The following is a 27,140-nucleotide window of genomic DNA, read 5'->3' as shown; positions in this document are numbered from 1 at the left end:
CCAGAGGTGAAGGAGCAGTTAACTCTCGGTTGCAAATTAGTCACTTAATGTTCCTTTATTCCCTGGGTCTTGATGGGAGGCCAGGCCAGGCCAGGAGCACTCATTCTGGTCAGACAGTGGGAAATTCCAGCCCAGGGAATGGTGTTGGTGGTCTCAGGTCTGCTGCAGCCAGGCGCCCACACAGCAGAATTCCGCTAATGAATGCGCCCACCCACGCGGGACCCACCTTCCGCCCCCACCCTCTCCCGCCCCACTCAGTGCGCAGCCCCGCCAGCCACCGCCGGCTTAACGCCTGCCGCCTGCCCCGGGGATTTGCTTGGGGAACGATGTGTGTTACATGCGAAGTTGCGAGCATCCGCCTCAAGAAGGAACCAACTCAAAGCCCCCCTGGAGGAGTCCCCTGGGAAGCTCCTGGGAGGTGCGGGAGGAAGTTTTTGCTCCGTCCCCTCCCTCCTGCTCCGGGCCTCCAGGACACCTCCTTGGGGGCAACCAAGACTCTGCTGCCCCGCAGCGCCCGCCAAACCCCGGGACGGGTCCCACCGGGCGGGTTCCACCCACCCGGCTTCTGCTGTTTGCTTTTCCTTGCAGGAACGCTAATCAAAGCAGACCTCTTCCCCGACCGACCAACAAACAAAATGCTTGAGGCAGCTGCTTGCGCTCAAGGCTAGTGGCCAAGGCAAGCGGCCTCAAGGGGTCCGGGAAGAGGCACGACAGTCACCAGGCTGCCTTCTGCTCCCTTCTCCGGGGGTGGGGGGCTGGTGGGCCCTGCCAGTCGGAACCCCATCCCCAGGGCAGCGGTCCCTGAGGTCTTCCCGCAGGGGACCCGTTGTTCTGAGTTGGGACACCGCTGTCCTCCCAAAGAACCGGCCGCTGCCCGTGTCCCCAACAGAGCCACACGGAGCCCCCTGGGTCACTGCGGCCACTTCTACCCCAGCGGCGGCTGCTGCAGGGTAATGCCAGCCTGTCCCCTACTGCCGGGTCCCTGTCCCTTAGCTGTCCACCACAGGTCCCCCACTGCAGAGCACGAGGCCCGGGGTCTGGGTGGGAGGGAGAGGAGCAGGCCTGTAGCAACTTGCTATGGAAGTGGTTTGGAATAACAAACACATACACACACACTCACTTTTGGCCACATCCTGGAGATCTGGAGAAAAAAAAATCCACTCTGCCCGGCCCCAACAGCACTTGGCTTTCACGGTGCTTTGGGGGGAAGGCACTGGCCTGATAATGAGGGGCTTGTTAGTTCTAGGCGGACAGCCCTCCCAGGCCGCTCGGATCTTTTAGAACACTTTTCCTATTTTAGCTCCAGGAAGTTCATAAATGGAACGCCTGGCCGCGGTGGAAGGGCGGGGGGACAGGCAGGACCAGGCAGGGCAGCCAGGGACCTCGGGGCTGGCCCAGCATGCAGGTGGACATGCCGTGCCCCCGGCGGGGGGGCCAGGTAGGAAGGCGGCTTCGAGCTCCCCCCGAGGAGACCTGGCCTTTTTAGGATCTTCCGAACAAAACTCAAGTGTAACCCAGCGCGGTTGTCCAGAGCTTGGAAATGCACAAACCCCGTAGAGCCCTCCCTAGAGCCCATTCCTCCGCCTGCCAGAAGAGGGCAGCATATGATTCCGCATTGCAAGATGAGCCTCAGGTTCTTCCAACAACCTGTCTTCAAGCTTTGGGGCTGCGGGAAGTAGTTTTCTCAGAATAAGCTCAGGGAGCATCCTGCTCTGCTCGCTTGCAGGTTCCAGGAAGTGGAGCTGCAGATGCAAACCTTAGGGAAGAGGAAACCTTGGCCCTTACTCAGAAACAGAGCCTGGGCGGACATGGGCGTTCACTAGGTTAATCCTCCGCCTGCGGCGTTGGCATCCCATGTGGGTGCCGGGTTCTAGTCCTGGTTGTTCCTCTTCCAGAACAGCTCTCTGCTGTGGCACAGGAGAGCAGTGGAGGATGGCCCAAGTGCTTGGAAGCCTGCACCTGCATGGCCATTTGGTGTAGTTCTGGCCGTAGCGGCCATTTCGGGGGGGGGGGGGTGGTTTGAACCAATGGAAGGGAGACCTTTCTTTCTGTCTCTCTCTCTCACTGTCTGTAACTCTACCTGTCAAATAAATAAAAAAGAAAAAGAAAAAAAGAAACAGAGCCAAGGCTACTGGGAGACCTTCGTGGCTAATGACTGCTCATTTGGTCCTGCAAAAGATTCAGGGCAGGAGATGGTAGGAACTGTGATACCCACACCTGCCCTCCGCAGTCATGGCAGAGTTTGGATCTGGATTTGGACTGGAGAGGAGGGTGGAGCAGAGGGCCCGGCCCCACCAGGTGCTTTTCATTTGGAGACATGTGTCCTGGATTTTCAACTTCCTATAATCTGATTATTTTCAATGAAGGCAATTTGTTAGACATCTGATTTCAAGTTTGGAAAATATGACCACTAGACTTATGATGAGTCCAAGGAAAGTGCTAGAAACAACACAATATGAGCATAGCCCTTGTACCCTCAACCCATAGCCTGTGTCCATCGTGTCACAGGCACCAAGGAAAACTTTTAGGAGTTTATTTAGGAAGTTGGAAACACTTTATTAGGACAAGTATTTGGGGGAGGAGTAGGTTAGAACATGGCAGAGTCTTCCATTAGAAAATAGAACTCGGGGCAAACTTGGCAGTGGAAAGGGGCAGCGCTTTGCAAACATGGCATGGGAGCCCTCAGCCATGATAGAAGGACCCCCCCCCCCCAGGCAGCCTGATGTGCATCCTGGACAAACTGTGAGAGAGGCCCGAGAGTTGGTAACACAGGCTTGGGGCTCCAAGATGTCTCATGGGTCTTTGAGAGAAGGTAGGAGAAAAAAGAAGAGAATGGGCCTCAGGTGCAGGAAGAATGCAGGTGCAGTTCAGAGTGAGGGGGCGGGGTGCAGCCCAAAGGCAGGGGGACCATGGTGCCTGGGGGAAGAGCGGGAAGGCGTGGGGGCAGCAGCAGTCAGCACGGCCTGGGAGGAAGTCACAGAAGGGAAGAGCCAAATGAAAGGAAAACAGCAGGGCCCTGCAGTGCTGGCACCCCTTCCGGGCGCCAGTTCGAGTCCTGGCTGCTCCAGTTCTGATCCAGCTTTCTGCTTATGGCCTGGGAAAGCAATAGAAATGGCCCAAGTGCTTAGGCCCCTGCACCCATGTAGGAGATCTGGAAGAAGCTCCTGGCTCCTGGCTTCAGATTGGCCCAGCTCCAGTGGTTGCAGCCATTTGAAGAATGAAGCAATGGATGGAAGACCTCTCTCTCTGTCTGTAACCCTGCCTCTCCTAAATAAATAAATCTTTTAAAATATATAGAAAATGAAAACAGCAGCTCCCCCATGCCTGCAGCTCCCATCAAGAATATTTGTTATTCTTCTGGGAGCCCAGTTAGTTTTTGGTTTTCTGGGAAAACCAGGTTGTAGCTAACTAGGGGTCTGTTCCTTGCATTGTCTGCTGCAAATTTTAGGGCCACACCTGTTGCCTGCTATGGGTGTCCAGCATGAAGGCTTTGGAGTGCCTGTGACTGCGTTAGGGTCTTTCCTTCATTGGTATTCTTGCCTCCTCCCAGCTCTGCTCTGCTAGATACATCCCTGTGAGTAGATCAAGCCCTTTGGAATGAGAGAAGCATGACTGTCAGGTAGAAAGAAGCCCCCGTGGCAGAGGGATACAGAAGGGGAGCTCAGAGAGAACAGGAGAGGAGAAGGTGTTCAAAGGAAGCCTTCAAAGACTGACCTCACCTGAGTTGGGAAAATCACCCATTATGACAGCAACGAGGGGCCCAGTTACGGTGTCTGGGAGGTCAGTCTACTTGGAGGACCTTAGGTCATGGGGGGGGGTGCATCCTCATAGGGTAGAGCTCCAGAGGGTTGAGTATAAAAGCCAAGTGGGGCTTGTCTGTTTTTTCTGAGCTTCCTGGCTCACTAGGAGACCCTCCCTCTGCATGCATGCTGCCACCCACTGCCTTCATCAGATGCCAAACCAATGGGGTCTCCTGGTCTTGGACTGTGAACCCCCAAAACTGTGAGCCAAAGTAAATTCCCTTCTTCCCCAAACAGCTTCTCTTAGGTATTGTTACAGTGATGAAAGATGGCAAATACACTCAAACTCGTAGCCACTCCATGCAGTCTGTGCTTTTGGAATGAATAACTGAGTGGCAGAACATACAAACTAACAGACAGTTTAGGTTGTAGCTGGGGATGGCTCTCCCACGCATGGGAACTTGTGAGGCTCTGGGGAACAACAGAACAATTTTGAATGGTGGTTCCTGTAGCTACAAGAGGAGGGGAGAGATGGTCTACCCTGTAGAAACATGTTGCAGTGTTTTTTTTTTTTCTTCTCCTTTTGAGAGGGCAGGAAGGAGCCACAACCATAGCCAGTGTGTGCCTGGGGGCTGGGGGCTTCATGGGGAGGCAGCGCTGTGCTCAAGAGAAAAACCTTTGACAACACAAGAGGAACAATGTGAAGGCAGGATGTTGGGGAGATACATGCGGAGCTGAAGTTCCAGCGGGCAATGGTGCAGGGAGGCTGGGGTCGCATGTGGACGCCCTTGCAGGTCTCTGGGGAGGCCGCTGGCCATGGAGCTCTGACACCACAGACAGTGGTTTTGGGGTCTGTGTGGGCTGCGACCATGGAGCCAGCTCATTGCAGGTACAATGCTGATCTCCACAGAGGTGCAAACCCTGCAGGAGCCTTGGCCTCTGCCTTGCTGAGCCTAAGAACTTTTGACCACAACTGGGAGGTGTAGCAAGGGGAAGAAGGGAAAGTAAGGGGAGGGGAAAAGGGTGGGCAAGTGATGGTTACAACCAAGGAACACGTGGGGTGGGGCAGCACGTCTGGGAGACAGGCTCTCTGAGGAGGCAGAAAATGCCAGGGCTTTGAAATGTGCAAATGAGTTAGGGGAAGAAGGAGTCACAGGGGTGAAACCCATGACAGAGAAAAACATGGTGAAACAGAAGAAGGGGAAACAATGAAAATTGGAGAGTATTGAGTTTATAAGAAATTGATATGCAGTATTCAGTGGAAAGTGTTGCTTTGGCTTTGAGATGAGAGAACTGAAAATGCGGATAATATGTAAATGCCAATTATAATTTTAAAAACCTGGATGGCTCAAATGAGATAATATTTCTGAGGGCGCTTGGACAAGTACACAGAGAGATGTTTGTGGCCGAGATGAAAGGACTCTGGAGGAGTTGAAGAGCCAGCTTGGCCCCCTGGCGGGAGGACAAATCCCCAGAGCTCTCTCATCTGTCTCTGGGTCCTCAGCTGGGAAAAGGCATTGACCACTCTTTCCTGCTCCAAGAGGCCCAAGAGTTTTCCAGGGCAGACACAACAAAGTCCCACAAACTGGGTGACTGAAGACAAGTGAGGTTTTCCCTTACAGTTCTGAGGACGGGCGTCCAGGACCAAGATGTCGGCAGGTGCCCTTCCTTGCCTCGTCCAGCGTCTCCAAAGCCAACCACATGTCCCTTGGCCATGGCAGCATCATCCCCTCTCTCCCTTGCACCTCTGTGTGTCCCCTCCTCTTAGAAGGACACCATCATTGGTGCTGGGGGCCACACTAAATCCAGCACCAACTTTTCTCAAGATCCCTACTAGTTCCATCTGTGAAGACTGTATTTTCAAGCAAGGTCATGTGCCGAGATTCAAGATGGACATGGGATTTGGGGGGACACTATTTAGCCCACTACACAGGGTGCAAGCAGCAAAGGAACAAGAGCTGAGTATATTTGAAGTATTTTCCAACTGTCTTCTTCTTGTCCCCAAACGGTTACTCCCCCAACAGTTCCCTCAACGGGCACTTCTAACAGCTACCATTGTCCACGGGCAAGCCTCCCAGGCTGGCACTGCAGGCTCTGTTCCCGGCTTTTTCTCACCCTTCCCGTGTCCTCCACTCCATGGTCCCAGTTCTCTGGCGCCCCCTAATCCTTACGACCTACGAGAAATTCCCCTTGTGAAGTTATTGCCCAAGACTCTGTGGTAAATTCTTCCTGCTCTGAACACCTTGGGCGGAAGCTGTTCTGTCCTTTCCCCTGGACAGCATCAGCTCCCTGCCTCTTCAGTTAAGCCTTCATGTACTCCTTGTCTTGTTATTTCACTTGCAAATTTGAGCTTTCCTTCTGCACCAGCTGACACTGAAGACTGGGAGAATGGTTTTCCTTTGTTCAAGCTCCCAGAATCTGGTTCAGGAACTGCTACAGAATTACTGACTTCCCTCTGCACCAACTCTATTCCCACCAGCATTTCTTCTCTGTTAATCCACACGCAGACGCCTTTCCTGGTTACCTGGGTCCAGAGAGGTATCTTTCTCCTCTGAATTCATGCAGTAGCTGGCACGCACTTCCTTGTTGTGGTCCATGGTATGTCTCACTCTGCTTGTTCATTCACAAAGATCTATGAGCTATTTCTTTGACTTGGCTTTGAGCAAGGTGCCAGGTGGCTGGCTTGTGAGCCCACCTTACCCTTCCGTGCTGAGAGCAAGGACCCTCACTTACCCTCCTTTTCCTCACCGGGCTGAACATGGTCTTCATGAGATGGCCCTGTTCAAGCAGCCTTAGCTATTCTTAATGGGCAGTGGCAAAGGAGGAACTGAGAATGCATGAGCTTGAATGAGGGGCTCAGACTCAATGTTGGAAAAGAGGAGCTAATGGAGGCTGAGCTAGGCTTGGAGAGGCAGCTTCTCCAGCCCCTTGGCACTTGCAGCTGGGAGAATACACAGAGCCAGACATTTGCTGTCAGCGTTTGCCAAGTGGCCTCTGGGTGATGCGGGGAGAGATTTTGCAGGGTCCAGAAGGAAGTGGGGAATGTGTGTTCCAATGTGAACACAGGCAGGGCCATGCCTTCAGGACAAACGATGGTAGCGGGGACATTTCCGTGAGGTGTGTGGTGCTGAGCTATCAGGCAACCCGGTTCAGTAAGAGTCTCCACCAGCCTTTCCTCCTGCATGAGCGAGACAGCAGCATCCCCAGCCTCTTACCTGTGTCGTGGGAGATGTGGATTGGGCAAAGAACAAGCAGCACTGTTCCAGATGCTTCTCTAGCTGAGCCCTGGGCAAACTGAAGATGACCTGGGCAGGGAGCAGACATTGCCTGGAACTCTTGGGGGAAGACAATCACTTACCAGCATTGTTCTGCTGCTTGGTGTTTTTGATGTAGGCAGAGAACTTGGAGAAGATGTCGATGCCTGCTGTGTTGGATTCCCGGTGTTTCGCAGCCAGTTTGGGATACCTGGAATGGAAGACATGCTTTCCATGACTCAGGGAGACTTGGAGCTCCTTTAAAGGGGAGTGGGTCTCCACCAGGATGGGCAACACTGCCTTTCTTAGCTGGATCTACACATGGGTTGGGGTTTTCATACTCATTTTATAGGGCAGTAGACACTTAGCCCATTTTCACCCATCAAGGAAACCAGAAGCCAGTGTGGCACTGAAAGTTGCCCAAGGTAATACAGTCTGTTGGCAAGGAGATGGAATGCCACTCAGACTCTGGGTGTGACAACTTCAGGGACCACAACAAGTGATGTGCCAATGAACAGGCTCTAATCCAACTTCCAGCTGAGCTGACCTCTGTATCAGGGAGGGGCTCTACCCACTCTGAAGTAGCCACCCACTGCCAGCTCTGTGATAACTGCACAAAGCTGACTCTAGGAGCAAGGAGACGCGAGGCACTTGGTACCAAGTCCTCTATACTTTTTATCTAAGGGAATAACAACCTGGCCCTCATCTGACATGTTCTTCATAGGTGATTACATGTGTGCAGTTGTATGCTGTGAAAATCACCTTGCTCTATCAATAGGTCAGGTCTTATTTCCACATGTAGCAAAAGGATTGCAGGGACCCAGCCCTTTTCTCCCCTTTAATAGCCTTTCATTCTGAAGTCAGAAGAATACAAGAGGGAGGCAGGAGTTAGAACAATTGGCCTTGAGACTGAACGAGGTCCACTTGCTTGTGTGGGAGTTGTGGCTTTGATCTATTAGCACCATCAAAAGTTCTTATTAAAATTATTATTTCATACTCACTAAAATTGTGGGTGTGCATGGTGAGGCAGGCATGGGAGGAGATATAGGATGGTGGCCTGGCTCTCATTATTATTGATGAATTATCAATTGAGCCCTTTGGGTGCTTTATGTTTACAAAGCAAAATCTTTTTTGTTGTTGTTTGGTTTATTTTAATATCTTAAGTAGTTTGCAAACATTGAAAAATGATTAGTTGTTCTTTCAACTTTTTGTTCTTCAACTGGCCCATTGGCTGGGACTGGCCACTCTTAAGGCCACAGCAGGTGGCCGTTTAATGTCAGAGATCTGGCATCAGAGGAGTCCTCAGCAGTCCATCAGTCCAGCCCTCTGCCTTCAGGCGGACAGGAAGGCATGGGTGTCCTCACTTCACGGAGAAAGTGAGTGGAAACCTGAGAAGTTACATGAGGATTTCAGGGCCCAAGGCTAACAGATAGTGGAGGGACAATGAGACCCTGGGTCCTTGACCCTAGAGCAGTGTTCTTCCCGCTGGGTCACACTGCTGCTCTAAGAGCAGTACAAGTTAACTCATGCCCAGCACCCGCTATGCGCCAGGCACGGTTCTAACCCTCCACCACTATTTGTGATTTATTCATTACAACTCTATTGGCACTATTACTCTCAATTCCCACACGTCGTAATTGCAGCACCTTCAAAGTCCCAAGGCCCTTAAGGCTGGGTGGAATTCTGTGGAGGAGCTGTCCACATCCACCAGAAGGGGGCGCTCTGCAGAGTCTGCACACCATCTTCCTGGCAAACTGAGAATTAGGAAATTCAGCTGCTGTGAGGCAAGGTTTTCATAAGATGATAGGTAATCTGTCAGAACAATGGGGAGTTACGTCATCTCTCCCTAGTTTGGCTTTCTCGTATAGAATCTGCTGAGCTATTAAAATAGAATTATTATTCATTAATACCAAGTACTTCCTGTTTCTCCTTGATAATGTAGAGAGAAGGGCATAGGAAATTCTTTTCAGTGGTCAATTTGTTTGGGTTGGTTGCTATATTTGCTCTAGGTAATCATTTGATCCAACTTCTGGGATTCTGACTTTTTCTTCACTATCATGGTGTGCCCAACACGGATGCATGGCACCCAATCCAAGATGGATATCAAAGGGCCTTGTACTCCCAGGGGGCTGGGGTAGAGTGATCCTGTGTCCTAAGTGCTGTGACTCTTGTGGGGACCTCACTGTACAGCACAACGTTCCATCTGAAGTTCGTTCCTGAGAGAAGTGTGTCTCTGAGATGTGACTCTCATAAATGTGAGTACCTGACTTGGGCTAACACGTGCATTCATTTTAGCTCCATATTTGTGCTGCATTTTAAATATGCAAACAAGGGGGCTACAGGCTATTTCTAGCAAACAGTGTCTCACCCCTAGGAATATCTTCAAATTTAACCTTGAGATGTGGGCTGATGACAATCAATCTTCTCTAGCCTGGAGATCAGGAAACTATGGTTAAGACCTCTGTTGATGGACAGCCCATAAGCTAACAAAAGCTACGTATTTTTAAATGGTGGAAAGAGAATGAGAAGAGTACCATTTTTGGGGCATGTGAAAAAAATGACAATCAAATTGTAATGTTCACAAAGTTGCATCAGGACACAGCCACATTCATTCATTTATGTATGGGCTACAGCTGTATCAACTGCAAAACCAGGATCTGTGATAGTCCACAAAGCCAAAAATATTTACTATCTGGCCTTCTACAGATAAAGTGTGCTGACCGCTAATCTAAATGATGGAAATTTCTTTCCACTCTGCTTTTAAAATCTATTTCAAACACACCCATCATAGATGTGCACTTAAGCTTTACTCTGGGAAGCAAAACAGTCACACACACACACACATACACACACAGACACACATTTTTTTAAAGATAGAAAATAGTAGCAACAAATTTGAGAAGACTGCTGCTTACAATAGCTCCGATTTGTTAGAGGCTCAGCTGACTTCTCACTGACCTGACACAGGCCCCCATGTCACTGAAGAGAAGGACCCCAGGCAGTCACCGACATGCCTTAAACGTGTACTGGGAGCCAGGCTCTGCACCTGCTTTGGGGGGTGCACTGGAGAAAGGGAGAGATGAGGTGATCTTTGCTCATTCTGGAGACTCTCCTGGCACCCCGAGGGTTGACTCCTCCTTTTCTAAGAAGGGCTAAAAGGTGGAAGGACCGCCCGGGTCGGTCTCCCGTCTTGATTCTGCTTTCTCACTTCACTGACCCTTCCTGGGAGAAGCAGGTTAAGGCTTCTGAGTTTTCCGATCCTTAACTGCGTGCTAGTTCATCTGGTCTATGCTGTTTAAGGCTAAGGTCCTGGAAAGGGTCTGGCTTATTCAGGGAAATGCATCCCCAAAAGATTCGTGGTCTAAGATGAAGGCTATCTGTGCTCCTTATATGACTTCTCCTGGGAGATAAAAAAGAGGCAGCGACCTTCCTTTCCAATGCTTTCAGCCGTCATTGAATGAGCTTTCGCTGTACGTCAGGTGCTGGATTAAGTAGTGGTATCTTGCACAGTAACTTCTCCAATGTCGTTAGGACGGTCCTTGTTTTATAGTTGTGAGAACTAAGGGACTGAGAGGTGCTGGATAATTTCCTGCAGTGGAGACCCCTCACACTCAGTATGTTTGCTGCTATTCGTCCCCAGCTTCTCTCAGTTAGGGTGGGGTCCTGGCCAATGGGAAGGAAGGGGAAATGATGCAACTGGGTACAGCCCTGGTCCTTAAAAACACTTGGCATAATTGCTCTTCTCCCTTTTTTTTAAAGGAGCCTCGAAAGCTATGTGTTCAAAGCTACCCAATCAGACCTTGCTGGAGTGAGAAATTATCCCAGCTTCTGTTAAGCCACTGATACTTTGTGGCTCATTTGCTACTGCAGAATAGCCCAACCTAGAGGTGTGGATTTGAACCTTGGTCTCTGATACCTAAGCTGCACTCTCAGCCACCATGCCAGCCTGTGGGAGGGGAGCTGGTTGTTTCTCCACCTCCCACAAGGCTAGAAGAACATTCTAGTTTCCTGCTCACTGTTGTGAGCTATCTCTATACAATTTTTTTAAAGAATTATTTTACTTATTTGAAAAACAGAGTTACAGAGAGAGGTAGAAACAGAGAGAGAGGTCTTCCATTTGCTGGTTCACTTTCCAAATGATTGCAATGATCAGAGCTGAGCTGATCTGAAGCCAGGATCCAGGAGCTTCTTCCAAGCCTCCCATGTGGGTGCAGGGGCCCAAGGACTTGGGCCATCTTCTACTGCTTTCCCAGGCCATAGCAGAGAGCTGGACTGGAAGAGGAGCAGCAGGGACTCAAACCGGTGCCCATATGGGATGCCGGCGTTGCAGGCTGGGGCTTTAACCCACTGAGCCACAGCGCCGGCCCCTCTATACAATTTAAAAAATAATGAACTCAAAGCATCTTCCAAATTCTACCCAGGTTCTGAACCTTGGTGTACTCCATGCACACTTGCAAATTAATGAAATGATATGCTGTGTTGCAAGGCTTTATCAGTTTACCCTCCTAAATTTTTATCACAGCATTGATACATGAGGATTATTTTAAACAATGGCCAGCTCTGGGAGAGCTCTTTGGGAAACTCCTAGGCTGGTAGAACTTGGCCTGAGGGCCGGCGCCGTGGCTCACTAGGCTAATCCTCCACCTTGCGGCGCCGGCACACCGGGTTCTAGTCCCGGTCGGGGCGCCGGATTCTGTCCCGGTTGCCCCTCTTCCAGGCCAGCTCTCTGCTATGGCCAGGGAGTGCAGTGGAGGATGGCCCAGGTGCTTGGGCCCTGCACCCCATGGGAGACCAGGAAAAGCACCTGGATCCTGGCTCCTGCCATCGGATCAGCGTGGTGCGCCGGCTGCAGCGGCGGCCATTGGAGGGTGAACCAACAGCAATGGAAGACCTTTCTCTCTCTGTCTCTCTCTCTCACTGTCCACTCTGCCTGTCAAAAAAAAAAAAAAAAAAAAAAAAAGAACTTGGCCTGAGAAGCATCTTGGAGACTATGAAGTTTTTCCACCTTAATTTTAGAGATGAATAAACAAGTGGGATCTGAGGTGGAGAGAGGCTTGTCCAAGGTCCTACAGTGGGGTCTACAATGGGCAGAGAGGTGGCCAGAGCTAGATCTCCTGACTTTATTCTAGGTCATAGAAACTGATCATTCCTTGGAGATGAAAGGCAAGGGCAGCTTGTCTCAAAGTCATCCTAGCCCTGAGCCCAACACTGCCTCATTGAGCTGCAACTCTGTCAGTCCACGGAAACAGAGGCACATTAGTCGCACTTAGCAAAGACTTGAGGGGCTAGCTCTGTGTCATAAAGAGTAAAGCTGTTGCCTGCAGTGCCCGCATCCCATATGGGTGCTGATTCGAGTCCCAGCTGCTCCACTTCTGATTCAGCTCTCTGCTACAGCCTAGGAAAGCAGCAGAAGATGGTCCAAGTCCTTGGGCCCCTGCACCCACATGGGAGACCTGGAAAAATCTCCAGGCTCCTGGCTTTGGATCAGCGCAGTTCTGGCTGTTGTGGCCATTTGGGGACTGAACCAGCAGATGGAAGACCTCTCTCTCTCTCTCTCTACATCTACCTCTGTAACTCTGCCTTTCAAATAAATAAGTAAATCTTTAAAAAAAAAAAGACAAGACTCAAGACCTCCTGGATTCCTCGTTTTGACACCAAATGCTCTATGGAATCAAATGCGATTTAAAAAAATGTTGGCGCATTTGTATGTGGTTTTCTCCTTTAGAAAATAAAGCTAAAGCAAGAAAAAAAAAGGCTCCCACAACATCTTGGCTGTCTGGCAACTTTGACAAACAATGATGTGATGAGAAACACATGGCAGGCCTGTGTCTGGCGAACACTTACGATCATTTTTGCTGCCCCTACAGGACCAGGAAGCCAGGCTGTCCTGCTCTTGGGGCCTCAGAAGACACCCAGCTCAGCCCATAGGTTGAGGTAGGCAGCACAGGCTGGTAGCCTGTTGTGGGAAGCTGGTCTGTCAACTGGGGCTGTGGCACGAATATGGTAACATTTACTGAGAAGTAATTGGGGGACCTGCCTGAGGCTAATGGCTATAAAGACATGTAAGGGACCCTCTTGGGGGGGCTTCAGCATGGTGGACGTGCACTTGAACAGCTTTGAGGAGTGCTGCATCACTGGGTCACCAGCCAGGCAGAAATGTACATCCCAAAACCTCCTGCAGAGCTGCAGACCAGAGAAGGACTTGAACCAGAGGAAGCAGGGTTCAGGACAGGCCATGTGGGTGGAGCGGATAGGGAGAAGAGACCAACTTCCATCTCTCCCACAGGGTGGCACGGTGGCTGAGAAAGTGGCTTACATGTCAGAGACTAGGGTTCAAATCCACACCACTAGGTTGTGCTATTCAGCAGTAACAAGCTGTCCACAGAGTCTCAGTGGCTTAATAGTACACAGGCTTATTTCTCACTCCAGCAAGGTGTGAGCGAGTAGAACGGCCCTCTTCCATCTGGTAGCTTTCGGAACACATAGCCTTCACGGCTGCTTAAGCAGGAAAATAAGGAAGAAGAAGGAACATGCCAAGCATTTGTAAGGGCCAGAGATGTAACCAAGTTCATTTCCTCTTCCTTTCCATTGGCCAGAAACCAGTCACAGGTCCCACCCTAATGGAAAGAAGCCTGAGAACATAGAGAAGTCCATAGATACTGAGTATGTGTAGTCTCTGCTACAGGCAAATTACACAACACCTGTGCAACAAGGTCCAGCCTGCTGATCTAAGTAGGTTGTTGTGCAAGACACTACTGCTTAGTCTACTGCCTGACGTGGAGAATCTGCTGAGACGGTGGCGACTCTGAGGATGACCCTTCTCGGAAAGATAGTTCAAAAACACGCGGAACATACGATAATGGGACCCCTTGGCCCCACGGTGGCTGCAGATTGGAGTCCCGTGAGTTACACAAACAGCCTGCGAAAGGCGTGGCTGGATTGCCAAGTGGGCGGGGGCCTGGGAGCTTGGTTTAAGTGGGTGTAAGAATCTGAGAGCAGAAAGGCTCCTTCAGAGTCACCTTTCACCTTCAGAGGCCAAGGTCACAGAAGGCATGAGTGCAAGAGGTCTCAGCACATCTCCAGCAGAGCTAGGAGCAGACCTCCGGCCCACACCTCAATGTCCAGTAGCCTGGCAAAAAGACCCGTGGGACTGTGGACCCCCATGGCCTCAGCTTCCTGTTCCCCAGTGGTCTGGTGGAGGAGTCGCCCTGAGTGCATTACTGCTAGAAAGGGAAGTGTTAGCTTCTCCCTGGGCTTTCTTCTCTGGGCCTCCCAGGCAAAGTCTGAAGTCCAGCTATTGAATACAGCCTTGCTTTTGCCCAAGTGGGTTTTAAGCCAGTGCCAGCTGTGAGGTGGAGTTTCAGGGAAGGGAGGTGGAGCCTGGGTCCCCTCGGGGCACCTCCAGCCAGGGGCTGGCTAGCTGGCTGGTGTCCTGTTCAGAGAGACGTGTGTGGCTTCCTGTGGTGGCCAAGCTGAGTGTTACACAGGGGGCTGGCCCGTTGATTTCATGAATGCGTTTATTTCAAGTCTGTGCTCAGCTGCTACCAATGTGCCGGAGGCAGCTTTATGTGAAAATAAACTGAGCTAATCAGGATGACAAAGAGTACTTTTAAGGAAGACTGTATGATTGTTTAAGGTTGAGTCACAGCCTCACCAGGAGCTTTCATTTTTTAACAGGAACTCACTAGATGAGCGACCTTGGGCTAGGTCCTTAATCTGTGGGGGCCCCAGCTGTCAAATGAGCATGATATCCCCTACCGCCGAGGGCTTGAGTGAGGATGAAATGAGTCCTATTAGTTAAGTGCCACATAAAAAGTATAAGTGCTGATAAACAAATAATAAATCTAGGGCCAGCACTGTGGTGCAGTAGGTTAAATCATGGCCTCCAGTGCCAGCATCCCACATGGGCACAGGTTCAAGTTCCCGCTGCTCCACTTCCTATCCAGCTAATGTGCCTGGGAAAGCAGTGGAGGATGGCCCAAGTCCTCGGGACCCCACACCCTTGGAGACCTGAAGAAACTCCTGGCTCCTGGTTCCAGCCTGGCAGAGCCCTGGCCATTGTGGCCATTTGGGGAATGAACCAGCAGATGGAGGGTCTCTATCCCTTCAAGTGACTCTTAAAACTGAGTCTCTAACTCATTGGCTTAGACCCTTTTGGTGGCCGTCCTATGAGAAAAAGTCCACGCCTGACTCAGGATGCGGTGTCATTTCCCCAGATTTCTTCAGATGGTGCTGGTTGGGACTCTGCCAGGAACAAGCCCAGCCTCTGTAACTTTTCCAAACCAACACCGCTTTTCTTGCTACCCCTCTTTTCCATCAATAGCAGCTATCCAACCAACGAGAACTTCCAGTGCTCCGGCTGTCCCCTCTTCCCTGTCCCTGTTTCCTGAAGGGGAGCTGCTTTCAGTCAGGGATTTTGTCTGTCTCACTGTGGGGTCAGACCCGGACGGGCCCTTGGTGTGGCCGTGAGTCACTGGGTTTCCCTATCCTGGCTTGTTTTCATTTTGTCAACTTTTCAGCTCTTGTTCTGGAGCCTTGGCACACCCTTCAAGGTCTTGCAGGCAAAGTGAACTGGAGAGAGGGGCATCCTCTGGGGTGTGGGTAGGGTGGTAACCTTCCTAACGCTCCCTGCTTGGGAGGGACTGACCGGCTCCACTCACAGGCCCTGTGGATTGAGTGGTGCTTTGTTGAGATTGACAGCCCTTTGCCGGGGGGTGGTCCTCAACTCTCGGTTTGAAAAGAGGGCCCTGTGCTCTGGGTTCTTGAGGCTCCTTTGGAAATCTGCACCCTCAAAGCTAACCCCAGGCATCTGCGGCTCCCCATGCACTAGCTCCAGAAACAAGCAGTTAGTTACTTCTCAGGGGTCAAGGTCTCCTCCAGGAACTCCTCGATCTTATTGACGTCTGTCTTCACATCCCCGTTGAAGGTCAGGAAGGGCGGGTGGGTGCCAGGGGCTAGGTTGTGCAGGTCAGCCGGCTTTCTGTAGAGAGAGCAAGATTCAGGTGTTGGCTTACACCAGGGAAACCTAAGATTTATTGCAAATGAGGCTCCCTGTGCTATCCAACATACCCATTGGCAAAAAATCAGATCTGCACTGTGGGGTGCAGGGCAGGGAGGGTGGACAGAATTCTGAAGGAACGAGGTGCAATGTAGGAAACCTGTTCTGGGGAAGGTAGGGAGCGGGGAGGGAGTCAAGATGAGGAGGTGGAGAGCATCACAGGCCTGTATCTCACTCAGCTCCAAGCTTTCGTTCCCTGAGGGAGCAGCTGGGTTTTGGTTTCAGAACTTCTTTCACTAATAAGCCTAAGAAAAATAACTTTAGAAACTACTGAGTTGGATCCTATTTTGTCATCAGAAATATTTTCAAATACCAGAGGAAAAAAATGTTTGGAAGTTTGGACCATCTGTTCAAGTTGGAGTAGCCTTAGCCTCTGGAACTTACATTTTCATACCTAATAACCAGGGTCCAACATTGTTCAGTCTGTTGCCAGATTCACAAGAATTTTTTTTAAATCTACAAACAGCCCATGATATGGCCTTCAGTTAGCCATGAAAATAAACAAAACTATTAAATAGAGACTATGGGATCGACATTGTGGCATTGAAGGCTAAGCCTCTGCCTTGGCTCCGGCATCCCACATAGGCACTGGTTCATGTCCTGGCTGCTTCTCTTCTGATCCAGCTCTCTGCTATGGCCTGAGAAAGCAGTGGGAGATGGCCTAAGTCCTTTGGTCCCTGCACCTGCGTGGGAAACCTGGAAGAAGCTCCTGGCTCCTGGCTTCGGATCAGCCCAGCTCTGACCATTGCAGACACTGGGGGAATGAACCAGTAGATGGAAGACCTCTCTCTGTTTTTCCCTCTGTCTGTAATTCTGCCTCTCATACAAATAAATAAATATATTTTAAAAAAATAGAGACTACAATGCTTTTTATTGCTACATTTTGAACATGGACATACTGTAAATCCTCGTGAAAACTCATGGGCTTATGTCTGACAGGCCCAAGTTCAATATTATTTCTTACAAAATGGCATTTAGGCCACCACCAAGAATTCCGCATGAAGAACCTCATGGTACTGGGTAAGAAGAAGCCTAGGAGAAAGCCTTACAATTCAAGATACATGAGAGGTGCAAATGTTTTTGTACAAAAATAAACTTATCTTTTAATTCCATTTACCACAAACTTTTTTTTTTTTTGAGATTAACTTATTTGTTTGAAAGTCAGAGTTAGAGAGAGAGAAGAGGAAGAGGGAAATATTTTCCATCTGCTGATTCATTCCCCAAATGCTGGCTACAATGGCCAGCTGGGCTGGGCTAGGCTGAAGCCAGGAGCCAAGAGCCAGGAGCCAGGAGCCAGGAGCCAGGGGCTTCATCCAAGTCTCCCATGTGGGTGGTAGGGGCCCAAGAACTTGGGCCATCTTCTGCTGTTTTTTTCCCAGCTATTAGCAGGGAACTGGATGGGGAGTGGAACAGCTGGGACGTGTGACCCAGTGCCCAGGTGGGATGTCAGTGTCACAGGTAGCAGGTAGCAGCTTTACCTGCTGCACCACAACACTGGCCCTCATTTAATAGCTAGCAAATTCAGTCCCTAAGGAGACAGAGAGTGTCTCAGTGTACCTGGAAAGAATCTGAATCAGGCACTGAGAGAGATGTAAGCTAACTAAAGCCAATAGTGCAGCCCCCGACCCCACTGCAGGGAAGAAGAGAGATAGATGTTCTAAATTATCCAGACAGAAAGATTCAGATGATGGAGAATAGGGTGAAATCCTGGAACACTGGTCCAACGGGATGAATGAACAGTGGATGGGTGGATGCACAGAACTTTGGGGTCCCTGCCCACAGCGATGCTGAGTGGGGTTCCTGGTTCGCTGCGGGGAGCAAACAGACCACCTGTGAGTAGGGACTTCCTGTTGCTGGAGCATGAAGGAGTCACCTTGTGTTTGACAGGGGCCCAGTTCAGGGTGTGTGCCTGAGATTCGGCCAGCTGCTCAGAATGCCAGAGCAAGGATGGAGCGAAGTGAGGGGAGAAGGGCTGGCAGGTGCGGGGACTGGGGAGGGAGAGGGGATGGTGGCACCAAGAAAAGAGTAAGGAAGAGGAGAAAGAAAGACGGAGACTTCCATGGGCAGGGCCTGAACTCAGATCACCCCTGCTGCTCTCTCCCAGCATGCAACATTTCTTGTGGGAGCTGGGCGTGGAAAACATTTGAAGGAGGAACTGTCAAAAAGTAAACAATGGGAGTAGAGGAGGCTGGAATGAAACAAATTCCTGGCGTAAGCAGCTTGGGAGGGGACAAGAAGAATTTCAATTAGGGTGCGACTCCCAGGTCCTGCTCTGACCCACACCCTCTCCCTGCACATTCTGTGGCACTTGGTGGAGCCAGGAAAAGTGTTTAAAGCCTGACTGGCTTGGTCCCTTTGTTTACCTTGTGTGTGTTCTGCATTTCAGACGACCAAAGGACATTCTTTACTTGTTCCTCCCACGTGGGGAGCAGACACAGATCAGCAATGCTGCCTTCTCAACAGCAAGGGGGTAATCTACGCTGATGTAAGTTCTCTGTGGTTACCTCTCTGGGGCAGAAAGGTACAGTGTGTGGTGGCGGTGGCAGCAGCAGCAGTGGCTGTGTTTTCCCTGGGACGCCAAAGAAGCACGGCCAATAGATGCCCTTGGGAAGTACAGCCTACGGCTGCTGCAGCTCAACAGGGCGCTCCAGTCGGGTATAACCCTCTTTTAGCAAACCATCCCCCGCCTTCAGCATTTATACTTGAAATTATATCATTAGCCTTGAATTTCACAGTGCGAGGGCTCATTTTATTATTTAACGCGCATCTGTCTTCCTTTCCTGACTGGGTCGCTCGCCAGTTCCATGAGTGCAGCAATAATTGCAGCAGCAGCCAACGTGAAGGGAGCACTTGCTATGGCCAGGAGCAATGCTGTCCCCTCCCCAAGTCCCCACTGCAACACTGTTGATGAAGAAGGCATTGCTTTATCTCCCTCATCCAGGTGAGGTCACAGAAGCCCAGAAAAGCTCAAGGTCACTCAGCCATAAATGGTGTTGCCAGGATAAGAAATCAATTTTCTGCTTCTTTCTCCATGAGACTGGAGTGGTGCCACCTGCCCGCTCTACCTCACAGGGATGTTGGTAGGATCAGATGGGGGAATGAGGAAGGGCAAAAAGAGCCTCTGAAGAATGTGGGGTGGCCCTTTTCCCACTCTGACCTGAATGGTTGAGTCCACCCTTTCAGACAATAATCCAAAGACCTCTGATTCTCCAGTGAAGGAAGCAGTTCTTCCAGCTGTACAAAGGCATCCTGCCTTTTTGCTTTCACAGACAATGATTGCCTAGCAGGTGCACCTGCATGTATTTGGCAGGTAGTGGTTGAGGTCACAGGAAGGGTACAAGGTAACCCAACACAGGAGCCTAGCCTGTCCTTGAGGGATTCAAAGTCTCATATGGAAGACAACACAAACTTCATAACTGATGTTTGAGAAGCATAGTGTTTGAACCAAGGTTCCTAGTAGCAGCCTCTTGGGCACTTTGGGCAAATCATTGCAATGTGTATGCTTCAGTTCCTTGTACAAAATGGAGAATAGTGACCTCCTTCACAGGATTGGACCTTATGTGATTGTTTTATTTACGGGGAAGCACTCATGGGTTGTAAGGCATTAGGACTGCAGATACCATAACTGGGTGAGGTGCTAACTCACAACACAAGGCAACCTGGACAGTGTGTACTAGGTGGGGGTGGAGGGAGTGGTGGGGGTGGGTGAGAAGGCCTCAGTGAGTAGGGGGGACTGATGCTGAGCATGGGGCTCAGATGAGGAGAGGAGCTGTTTTAGATAGAGGAAGCATCCCAGCTGAGGGCTAGATTCTAGAAGGAACAAGAACAGAAAGTAGGCCAGCCTGCCAGGTACAGAGGTCACAGTGAGAAGTGCTGAGAGACACTTGGGGGCGGGACCAAAAAATGATAGAGAACAGCTACAGCTTTGGGTACATTTGTTCCAGAGGCAATATGTGTTTCTGAGCAGGGGAGCCTTTTGGTTAAAGCTCTATTTTAAGGGCCACAACTTTAGGATGATGTAAAGAATGGATGAGAGAGAGAGAGAGAGAGAAAGGGAGAGAGAGAGAGAGAAGAAAACCTGGAAGGAGGAAGACCAGTCAAGTTGGCAGTGGTGAGACCAAAACTGTGTGGCCTTTGAGAACGAAAAACAGAGTGTGGGGGTGAGAGTTGGTACCATGTGAGAATACTCTGGACTCAGCTGCTAATCAAAAATGGAGGTGGCCAGAGAAAGGAGCTGCAAATAGTCCAGTGCCTGGAATCTGGAGGGACATAGGCATTTGGGAGAAGAGTCCAACTCTTAGACAATACAGTCTACAGCCATAACAGAACAGCCAAATGGAAAGACAGGGATAATAAGGAGCCCTGGATACAGATTAATTCAGCTAAAGATGAGGAGGGGATATGCCAAGATCACCTGGGAGGAAGGTTGAAGGCTCAAGGAGTGGGCCACAGCTATTCCACATGTGAAAAACAAGTGGAAGAGAGGAAACAGCATCATGCATTCTGGAAGAGTGGAGAGAGTATGGCTACCGATGCTGAATGATGCCATATATATATATATATATATGCTGATTTTATATACATATATATATATATTCTATCTGTCTATCTATCTATCTATCAATCAAATTTTGAGAGGCTGAAAGAGAGCAAGAGCTCCTACCTACTGGCTCATATTCCAAATGACCTCAATAGGTGGGGCTGAAGCCAGGAGCTGGGAGCTCAGTCCAGGTCTCCCATGTGGGTTTCCATCTCTGCAGCTAGAAGATGGCATAGCAGTGGAGCCAGGACTCCGACCCGGGCACTCCAATAAGGGATGCAGCTGGCCCATCTGGGAGGCCAAATGCCCACGACACACCTCTGGACGATGAAGGGCAAGGCTTTTCCTTGATCCCCAGAGGTTCTCTGTGCCTTGCAGTAAACATATTCCTCACGAATACAGTGTCTTTTACCTTTTCAGGTCCACAGTGGTGACATTGAACACGACTCCTTTCAGCCAAAGGATCATAAAGAGCCGCTGAGAGAAGGGACAGTTGCCAATGCTTTCCCCATCGATTCCAGCCTAGAAAGAGAAGCAGGGTCCTGTGTGAGCACGTGTGTACCAGCAAGAAGCAGGGGGGGCCAAAGCCCTGTCTGCAGAGAGCTTACTGCAGCCCTGTCCCTGCCTGATGGCCAGGGGATGGCCCTCTGTTAGTCATCTTCGTCTTTCTAATGCTTGTGCAGAGCAATTCCTGGCCCTGGGTTAGGGCTCAAAAAACACCTGCAGACTTGAACTTGGGTTTCCAGCAGGATGATTTTGTAGAATCATAACTTTCTTAAACCCTGGAACTTTAGCCTCTTAGGGCAAGAGACTTCCAACATAGTCACATAGTCTAATGCACATGATGCTTACATGTCAAATTTTAACCTCCAAGACACCATCTGGTCTATGCTTAAATTTCTCCATTAACCAATCATTTGTATCTCTCAACCAGTCTGTTGTGGACACCACTCTAACAGTTCTTTCAGTTCTAACAGTGCTTTCCTTTGGCTGTACCTAGCCAAAATATGTTCCTCCAGAGTTCACCCCCTTCCACACTTTGGTTCTCGCTCCATGAGGATATCACGAGTACAAATGCCTCAGATTTTGACCTTGTTTCCCTATATCTAGGCTAGGTAGCAGGCTCAAGGCACCAATCAATAAGCCACCACTTGGTTCCGACTGCTGTAAGCCACTCAATGGTTCAGTTATCCTTTTACTCACCAAATAGCACATTGACTATGGATTGAGTGTAAGGCACTGGAGAAGATGGCCCAGGAGACTTAGAAAGACATTTCTTCAGGGACTCACAGCCTTCTGTGAGGTGGGGTGGGGATGAGGGTCACAGGAACATGTAGGACAGGAATGGTGGCATGGCTGAGCACATGTGGATGGCTCATGTTTCATTTCTCCTTCTCACGGCCCTACTCAAAACAGCCTGTTTTTTGTTTTGCATCTGAAGCATGCATCTCTCTGACTACACTGCTGAGCAGGTGGCAGGACCATGAGTTTTATAAGGAATTTCTGTCAAGTGAAACACATGAGCAAACAAAAGCGGTGCAAGGCCTGGTCTGTGTCCTTCATGCCCGCCGTGTGGCTCCCTGGACCCTGACATGATGCTCAAAGGAAGGAATAACCCATTGGTCATGGCCTCTGATGCTGGCTGCCCTGGACACCATCTGCTGGCCGTGCCGGGGGGGGGGGGGGGGCTCTGCTGACAGGGGCCACAGGAGGGAAGGTACCTAGGCTTACTTGCAAAGCTGCAAAAACTCCCAGGGACACTCAGAAATGATTACTCACTAACATTTTTTTTTTGAAAGTAAAGAAGAAAAAGAAATGCATACCCAAAGCCCAATTCTCGCCCTGGGGTGTGTTTTGCTGTGGCATTCAGATGGGGAGGCACCACATGCTGTGCCCATTTGGAGAGTGAACCAGTGGATGGGAGACCTTTCTGTCTCTCTTTCTCACTGTAACTCTACTTCTCAAATAAATAAATTCTCTCTCTCTCTCTCTCTCTCTCTCTATATATATATATATATATATATATGTAAAGGAAATGGAGCAGTCTAGATTCCAACAAGCCCTTGGATATGGGATGCTGGCATTGCAAGCCACAGCCCAACCCACAGTACTGCAATGCTGGTCCCCCTTTTGTGCTTTTAACGATGATGAGTCCAAAGAGATTTTGCTTATGTGATTTATGGCTCTCAATATTCACCATACAAGAGTACTTCAAAAAGCTGTGGAAAAGACAAGTTTATGCTTGTGCAAAATGTTTTTGCAATGCATGCACAGTTTTTTCATAATATGTACTTTATTTCTTTTTCTTTTTTTAGATATTTATTTATTTGAAAGAGTTACATAGAGAGAGGAGAGGCAGAGAGAGAGAGATAGAGAGAGAGAGAGAGAGAGATATCTTCCATCTGCTAGTTCACTCCCCAATTGGCCGCAATGGCTGGAGCTGTGCCAATCTGAAGCCAGGAGCTAGGAATTTTTCCAGGTCTCCCACATGGGTGCAGAGGCCTAAGGACTTGGGCCATCCTGTACTGCTTTCCCAGGCCACAGCAGAGAGCTAGATCAGAAGTGGAGCAGCCGGGACTCGAACTGACGCCCATATAGGATGCTGGCACTGCAGGTGGCGGCTTTACTTGCACGCCACAGCGCCAGCCACAATATAATATGTATTTTCCATAAACTTTTTGAAGGAACTTTATATGCATGAATTTCAAATATTTTTTGCACCAAAGCAAACTTATGATTTAATTCCATTTTCCACAAACTTTCTAAAGCACTGTCATATATGTAAGCCAAATGATGAGAAATTTTGAAATATGTACTCATTTATTTAAATGTTGTAATAATGAACATGTTTACATGTTAATGCAAGTAACATTTTAGTATAAAACAACTATCTTTTCCGAAAACAAAAGAAATTTAATGAGAAGAGTGGCATTGTTTTACATTTTTATATGATCTTTTTATCTTTTAAAGACTATTTATTTGAAAGGCAGAGTTACAGAGACAGAAGGAGAGGCAAAGAATGAGAGAGAGAGAGATTTATTTTCCACATGCTGGCTCACTCCTCAAATAGTCACAATGGCTAGGGCTGGTTCAGTCTGAAGCCAGGAGCCAAGCATTACATTGGGTCTCCTATGTGGGTGCAGGTGGCCAAGCACTTGGACCATTCTCTGCTGTTTTCCCAGATGCATAAGCAGGGAGATGGATCATAAATAGAGCATCTGGGAAAAGAACGGGTATCTATGTGGGATGCCAACATTGTGGCTTAACCCGCTACACTACATGCCAATCTTTAATTTTGATTAATTTTTACAAGATCTGGCTTAATAAAAGCTGGCTTATGCATTTGAAAATATTTGGTCTCACACAGATATGTTGCTGGCAATAAGAGAGGAGTATTTTGATGGTCTTTTCATATAACATTGGATATTGCTTTTTTTTTTTGGGGGGGGGGGTCAGGCAGAGTTAGACAGTGAGAGAGAGAGAGAGAGAAAGGTCTTCCTTCCATTGGTTCACCCCCCCAGATGGCCGCCACGGCCCGTGCGCTGCGACGACCTGAAGCCAGGAGCCAGGTGTTTCATCCTGGTCTCCCATGTGGGTGCAGGGCCCAAGTACTTAGGCCATCCTCCACTGCCTTCCCGGGCCACAGCAGAGAGCTGGCCAGGAAGAGGAGCAACCGGGATAGAATCCAGCGCCCCAACCAGGACTAGAATCCGGAGTGCCGTTGCTGCAGGCAGAGGATTAGCCTAGTGAGCCGTGGCACCAGCCTAGATGTTGTTCTTTAACAGCACATCGAAACTCAACAAGTAGCAGTTTCTTAAAGGTGGATACATAAGAACAATTTGAAACCATGTACATGCAATTTTTTCTGTCCCACTAAAACTAACCTACCAAACTTGTACTTGTTTTTCCCAGGAATGATTTTTGTAACATATGAATTTTTCATCTGGAAAATAGTGTTTCATTGAGTTATGCAGATTTTCACAGTGCTACACATTTCATTGTAATGTGTGTGTATGTGTGTGTGTGTGCAATTTCATTGATTAGCATCACCACCAATATCATAAGAAAAACTTAAATATAAGAAAACTAATGGTGGCAGATATATGCTTTCCAAAATTCCAATTTCCTTTTGAAAGCTTGCATTTTATCATTGGTAATAAATACTTCCAAGTAATGTCCTTGAAATGACAAGCTTATTTCACTGATTTTCCAGTTGGTGTCTGACAAGTACTAAGTCTCAGTGGCCATAGCGTGTCTCTCTGTCAGGTGCTCTTTCAGATAAGAACCGTGCTCTGTGAAGGAAGCAGCCGGTTCAGTGGACAGCTGGGCTGCACAGCGCTTTTTTCTTCAACAACCATTGTACTTTGGAATACAGCCGAAGAGCTTGTGTGCATTTCCCATTCCATCAGCAAGAATATTTGACAGACATGTATGCAAGGGTTAGGATTTAATTACATTATATAATTTTTACTGCTTCATCAGGGGCATTTATAGCCTAGGCTGACTTTTTTTTTTTACATGATGACTACTGGTGCCCTTTCTACATTGCCTGGATTTGTGCTGAAATATCAGCTGTTTTATCCATGAAATGCCAACCCCAGAGACAGAAGCACACGATCTTAATTGTGCTTTGAAAATAATTGTGACCTCTGAGAACCCTTGAAAGCCTCTTGGGGCCCCCTGAGATCCAAGAAAAACATGGGAGAACTGTTGGTTTAAGACATCCCCTGATGAAACTCGGCATGCAGAGCTTGGTTTCCAGACCATGAGGGGAAGCTGATAATTGGCCAAAAGCCATGGGAAGGTCCCCAGGTCTGGAAGAGGGAAGACTTACTCCAAGAAGATCCAAGAAGGAATAGCAGGAAATAATCAGGTGACATTTAAGCTTGTGTCAGTTAATGATCTATCGCCTCTCAGCTCCAAATTCACTCTTCAATGCAGGCTTTGTGAGAACGGGGAGCATGTCTTTACAAATGTCTCCTCTGGGGGTGGGTGCTGTGGTGCAGCCAGCAGGATAAGCTGCTGCTGAGACACCTGCATCCCATATCTAAGGGTTCTGTTGAGTCTGCTACTCTGCTTCTGATCCAGCTTCCAGCTAATGCATCCTGGCAGGCAGCAGATGGTGGCTCAAGTGCTTGGGTCCCTGTTACCCACATGGAAGACCTGGTTAGAGTTCTGGGTTCCTGGCTTCAGCTCCGGGGCTGCTGCAGGTATCTGGAAAGTCAATGGAGGATCTCTCTCTCTCTCTCTCTCTCTTTCATTCTGCCTTTCAAATAGCTGAAAATAGATGAACAAAAATTAAAAAATATATATCTCCTTAGGTAAGTATTTGGCCAATTGGTTAAGATACTGTTTAAGATGCTTAAATCCCATGGTGGATTGCCTGACACCTACCTCTAGCTCCTGACTTCAGCTTCCTTTTCATACAGAGCCTGGGAGGCAATATTATTGGCTCAAATAATTGGGTCCCTGCCACCCATATAGGAGGCCTGAATTGAGTTCCTGGTTCCCAATTTTGGCTTGGCCCTGTCTCAGCAGTTGTAGGCATTTGGGGAGTGAATCAGCAGATGGCAGACTTCTTTGCTTCTCCCTGTCTCTCTGCCTCTGAAATAAATTAATTAAAGTTAAAAAATAATCACAACATAAAAGTATTTCCCCTTTAAGTGATCCAAGTTTGGCTTTCTCAGTAGAGAGCCCTGAAAGGACATTGGTGGAGGAAGAGTAGCTGGGGATGAGCAGTGTGGGTATGAGGACGGCCAAGAGAGGTCTCTACTGCAGGTCCAGCATACAGTCCCTCTCTGAACTTGCAGCCTCAGCTTGGCGAATCACCTTTCCAAAGCTCTCTCAACACAGAAGCCAAAGCCTCCCCATGCAGCCTGCCTGTGGCCAAGGTGTCCACAAGATCTGCCACTCCCTCTGCAAGCCCATGTGGCCTGCAGGCCTCCTGTCCCATTGACACCTGTGTCCTACTGCACAGCTGGGCCACCCTTGCTGACTGCCTGCTCTCTGCCTTGGCTTCCCTGCCATAACCCTGGGGTGCCATAGAGAGAGTTTCCTTACATGTGTGCTTAGTCTCTTATCATAGTTAGTTCCTTATGTTAAACTTGTATTTAATCCACTGCTTGGTGTTACTCTCCTGATGGGATCCAGACTACCATACAGATGCTTAGATGGCTGATATTTCAAAATCAAGATTTTTATCATCTTGATTCTTTAAAGCACTTGGCAAAGTTAAGTCATCGATAAGGTTTTAAGAAAGAAGCCTCACTTTTCTCCAGCAAGCTCAGTCAGTCCCCATTTACAGCACAGAGCAACTTTTATTGCTTTGGGCCATGACTCCTGGTCCTGAAGAGTCCAGTGATTAAGCAATTGAGTTTACAGATAGAAGTTCTACAACAGTGGGGTTAGAACTGCCCTTGGGATGATATCGTCCAGGTTTCTTTTTACTGCTAAGGAAATGGGCTAGGAAAGTTAAATGATTGACCGATGGCTGCACAGCCTGGTCCCATGGACAATTGGGGATAAAATTCCGAATTCCTAGATCATTA

At 49.0% G+C, this 27,140-nt stretch overlaps 1 protein-coding gene across 1 annotated transcript in view; it reads right to left on the bottom strand.

Moving 5' to 3' along the window:
* The window catches only part of CLIC5 (chloride intracellular channel 5), a 106,741-nt gene that overhangs the window by 24,826 nt on the left and 54,775 nt on the right, over window positions 1–27,140 (bottom strand). The window contains exons 2-4 of the mRNA XM_008263000.4: window positions 21,005–21,114; window positions 15,849–15,974; window positions 7,099–7,205 (exon numbers count right to left, since the gene is read on the bottom strand). Coding sequence (XP_008261222.1) covers window positions 7,099–7,205; window positions 15,849–15,974; window positions 21,005–21,114 — 343 coding nt within the window. The remainder of the gene's footprint in view (window positions 1–7,098; window positions 7,206–15,848; window positions 15,975–21,004; window positions 21,115–27,140) is intronic.

This window comes from Oryctolagus cuniculus, chromosome 5, assembly GCF_964237555.1.
Source record: "Oryctolagus cuniculus chromosome 5, mOryCun1.1, whole genome shotgun sequence".
Taxonomy (NCBI): domain Eukaryota; kingdom Metazoa; phylum Chordata; class Mammalia; order Lagomorpha; family Leporidae; genus Oryctolagus; species Oryctolagus cuniculus.
Note: the sequence above shows the minus strand (reverse complement) of the source record. Positions and strands in the feature narration are given on the sequence as shown.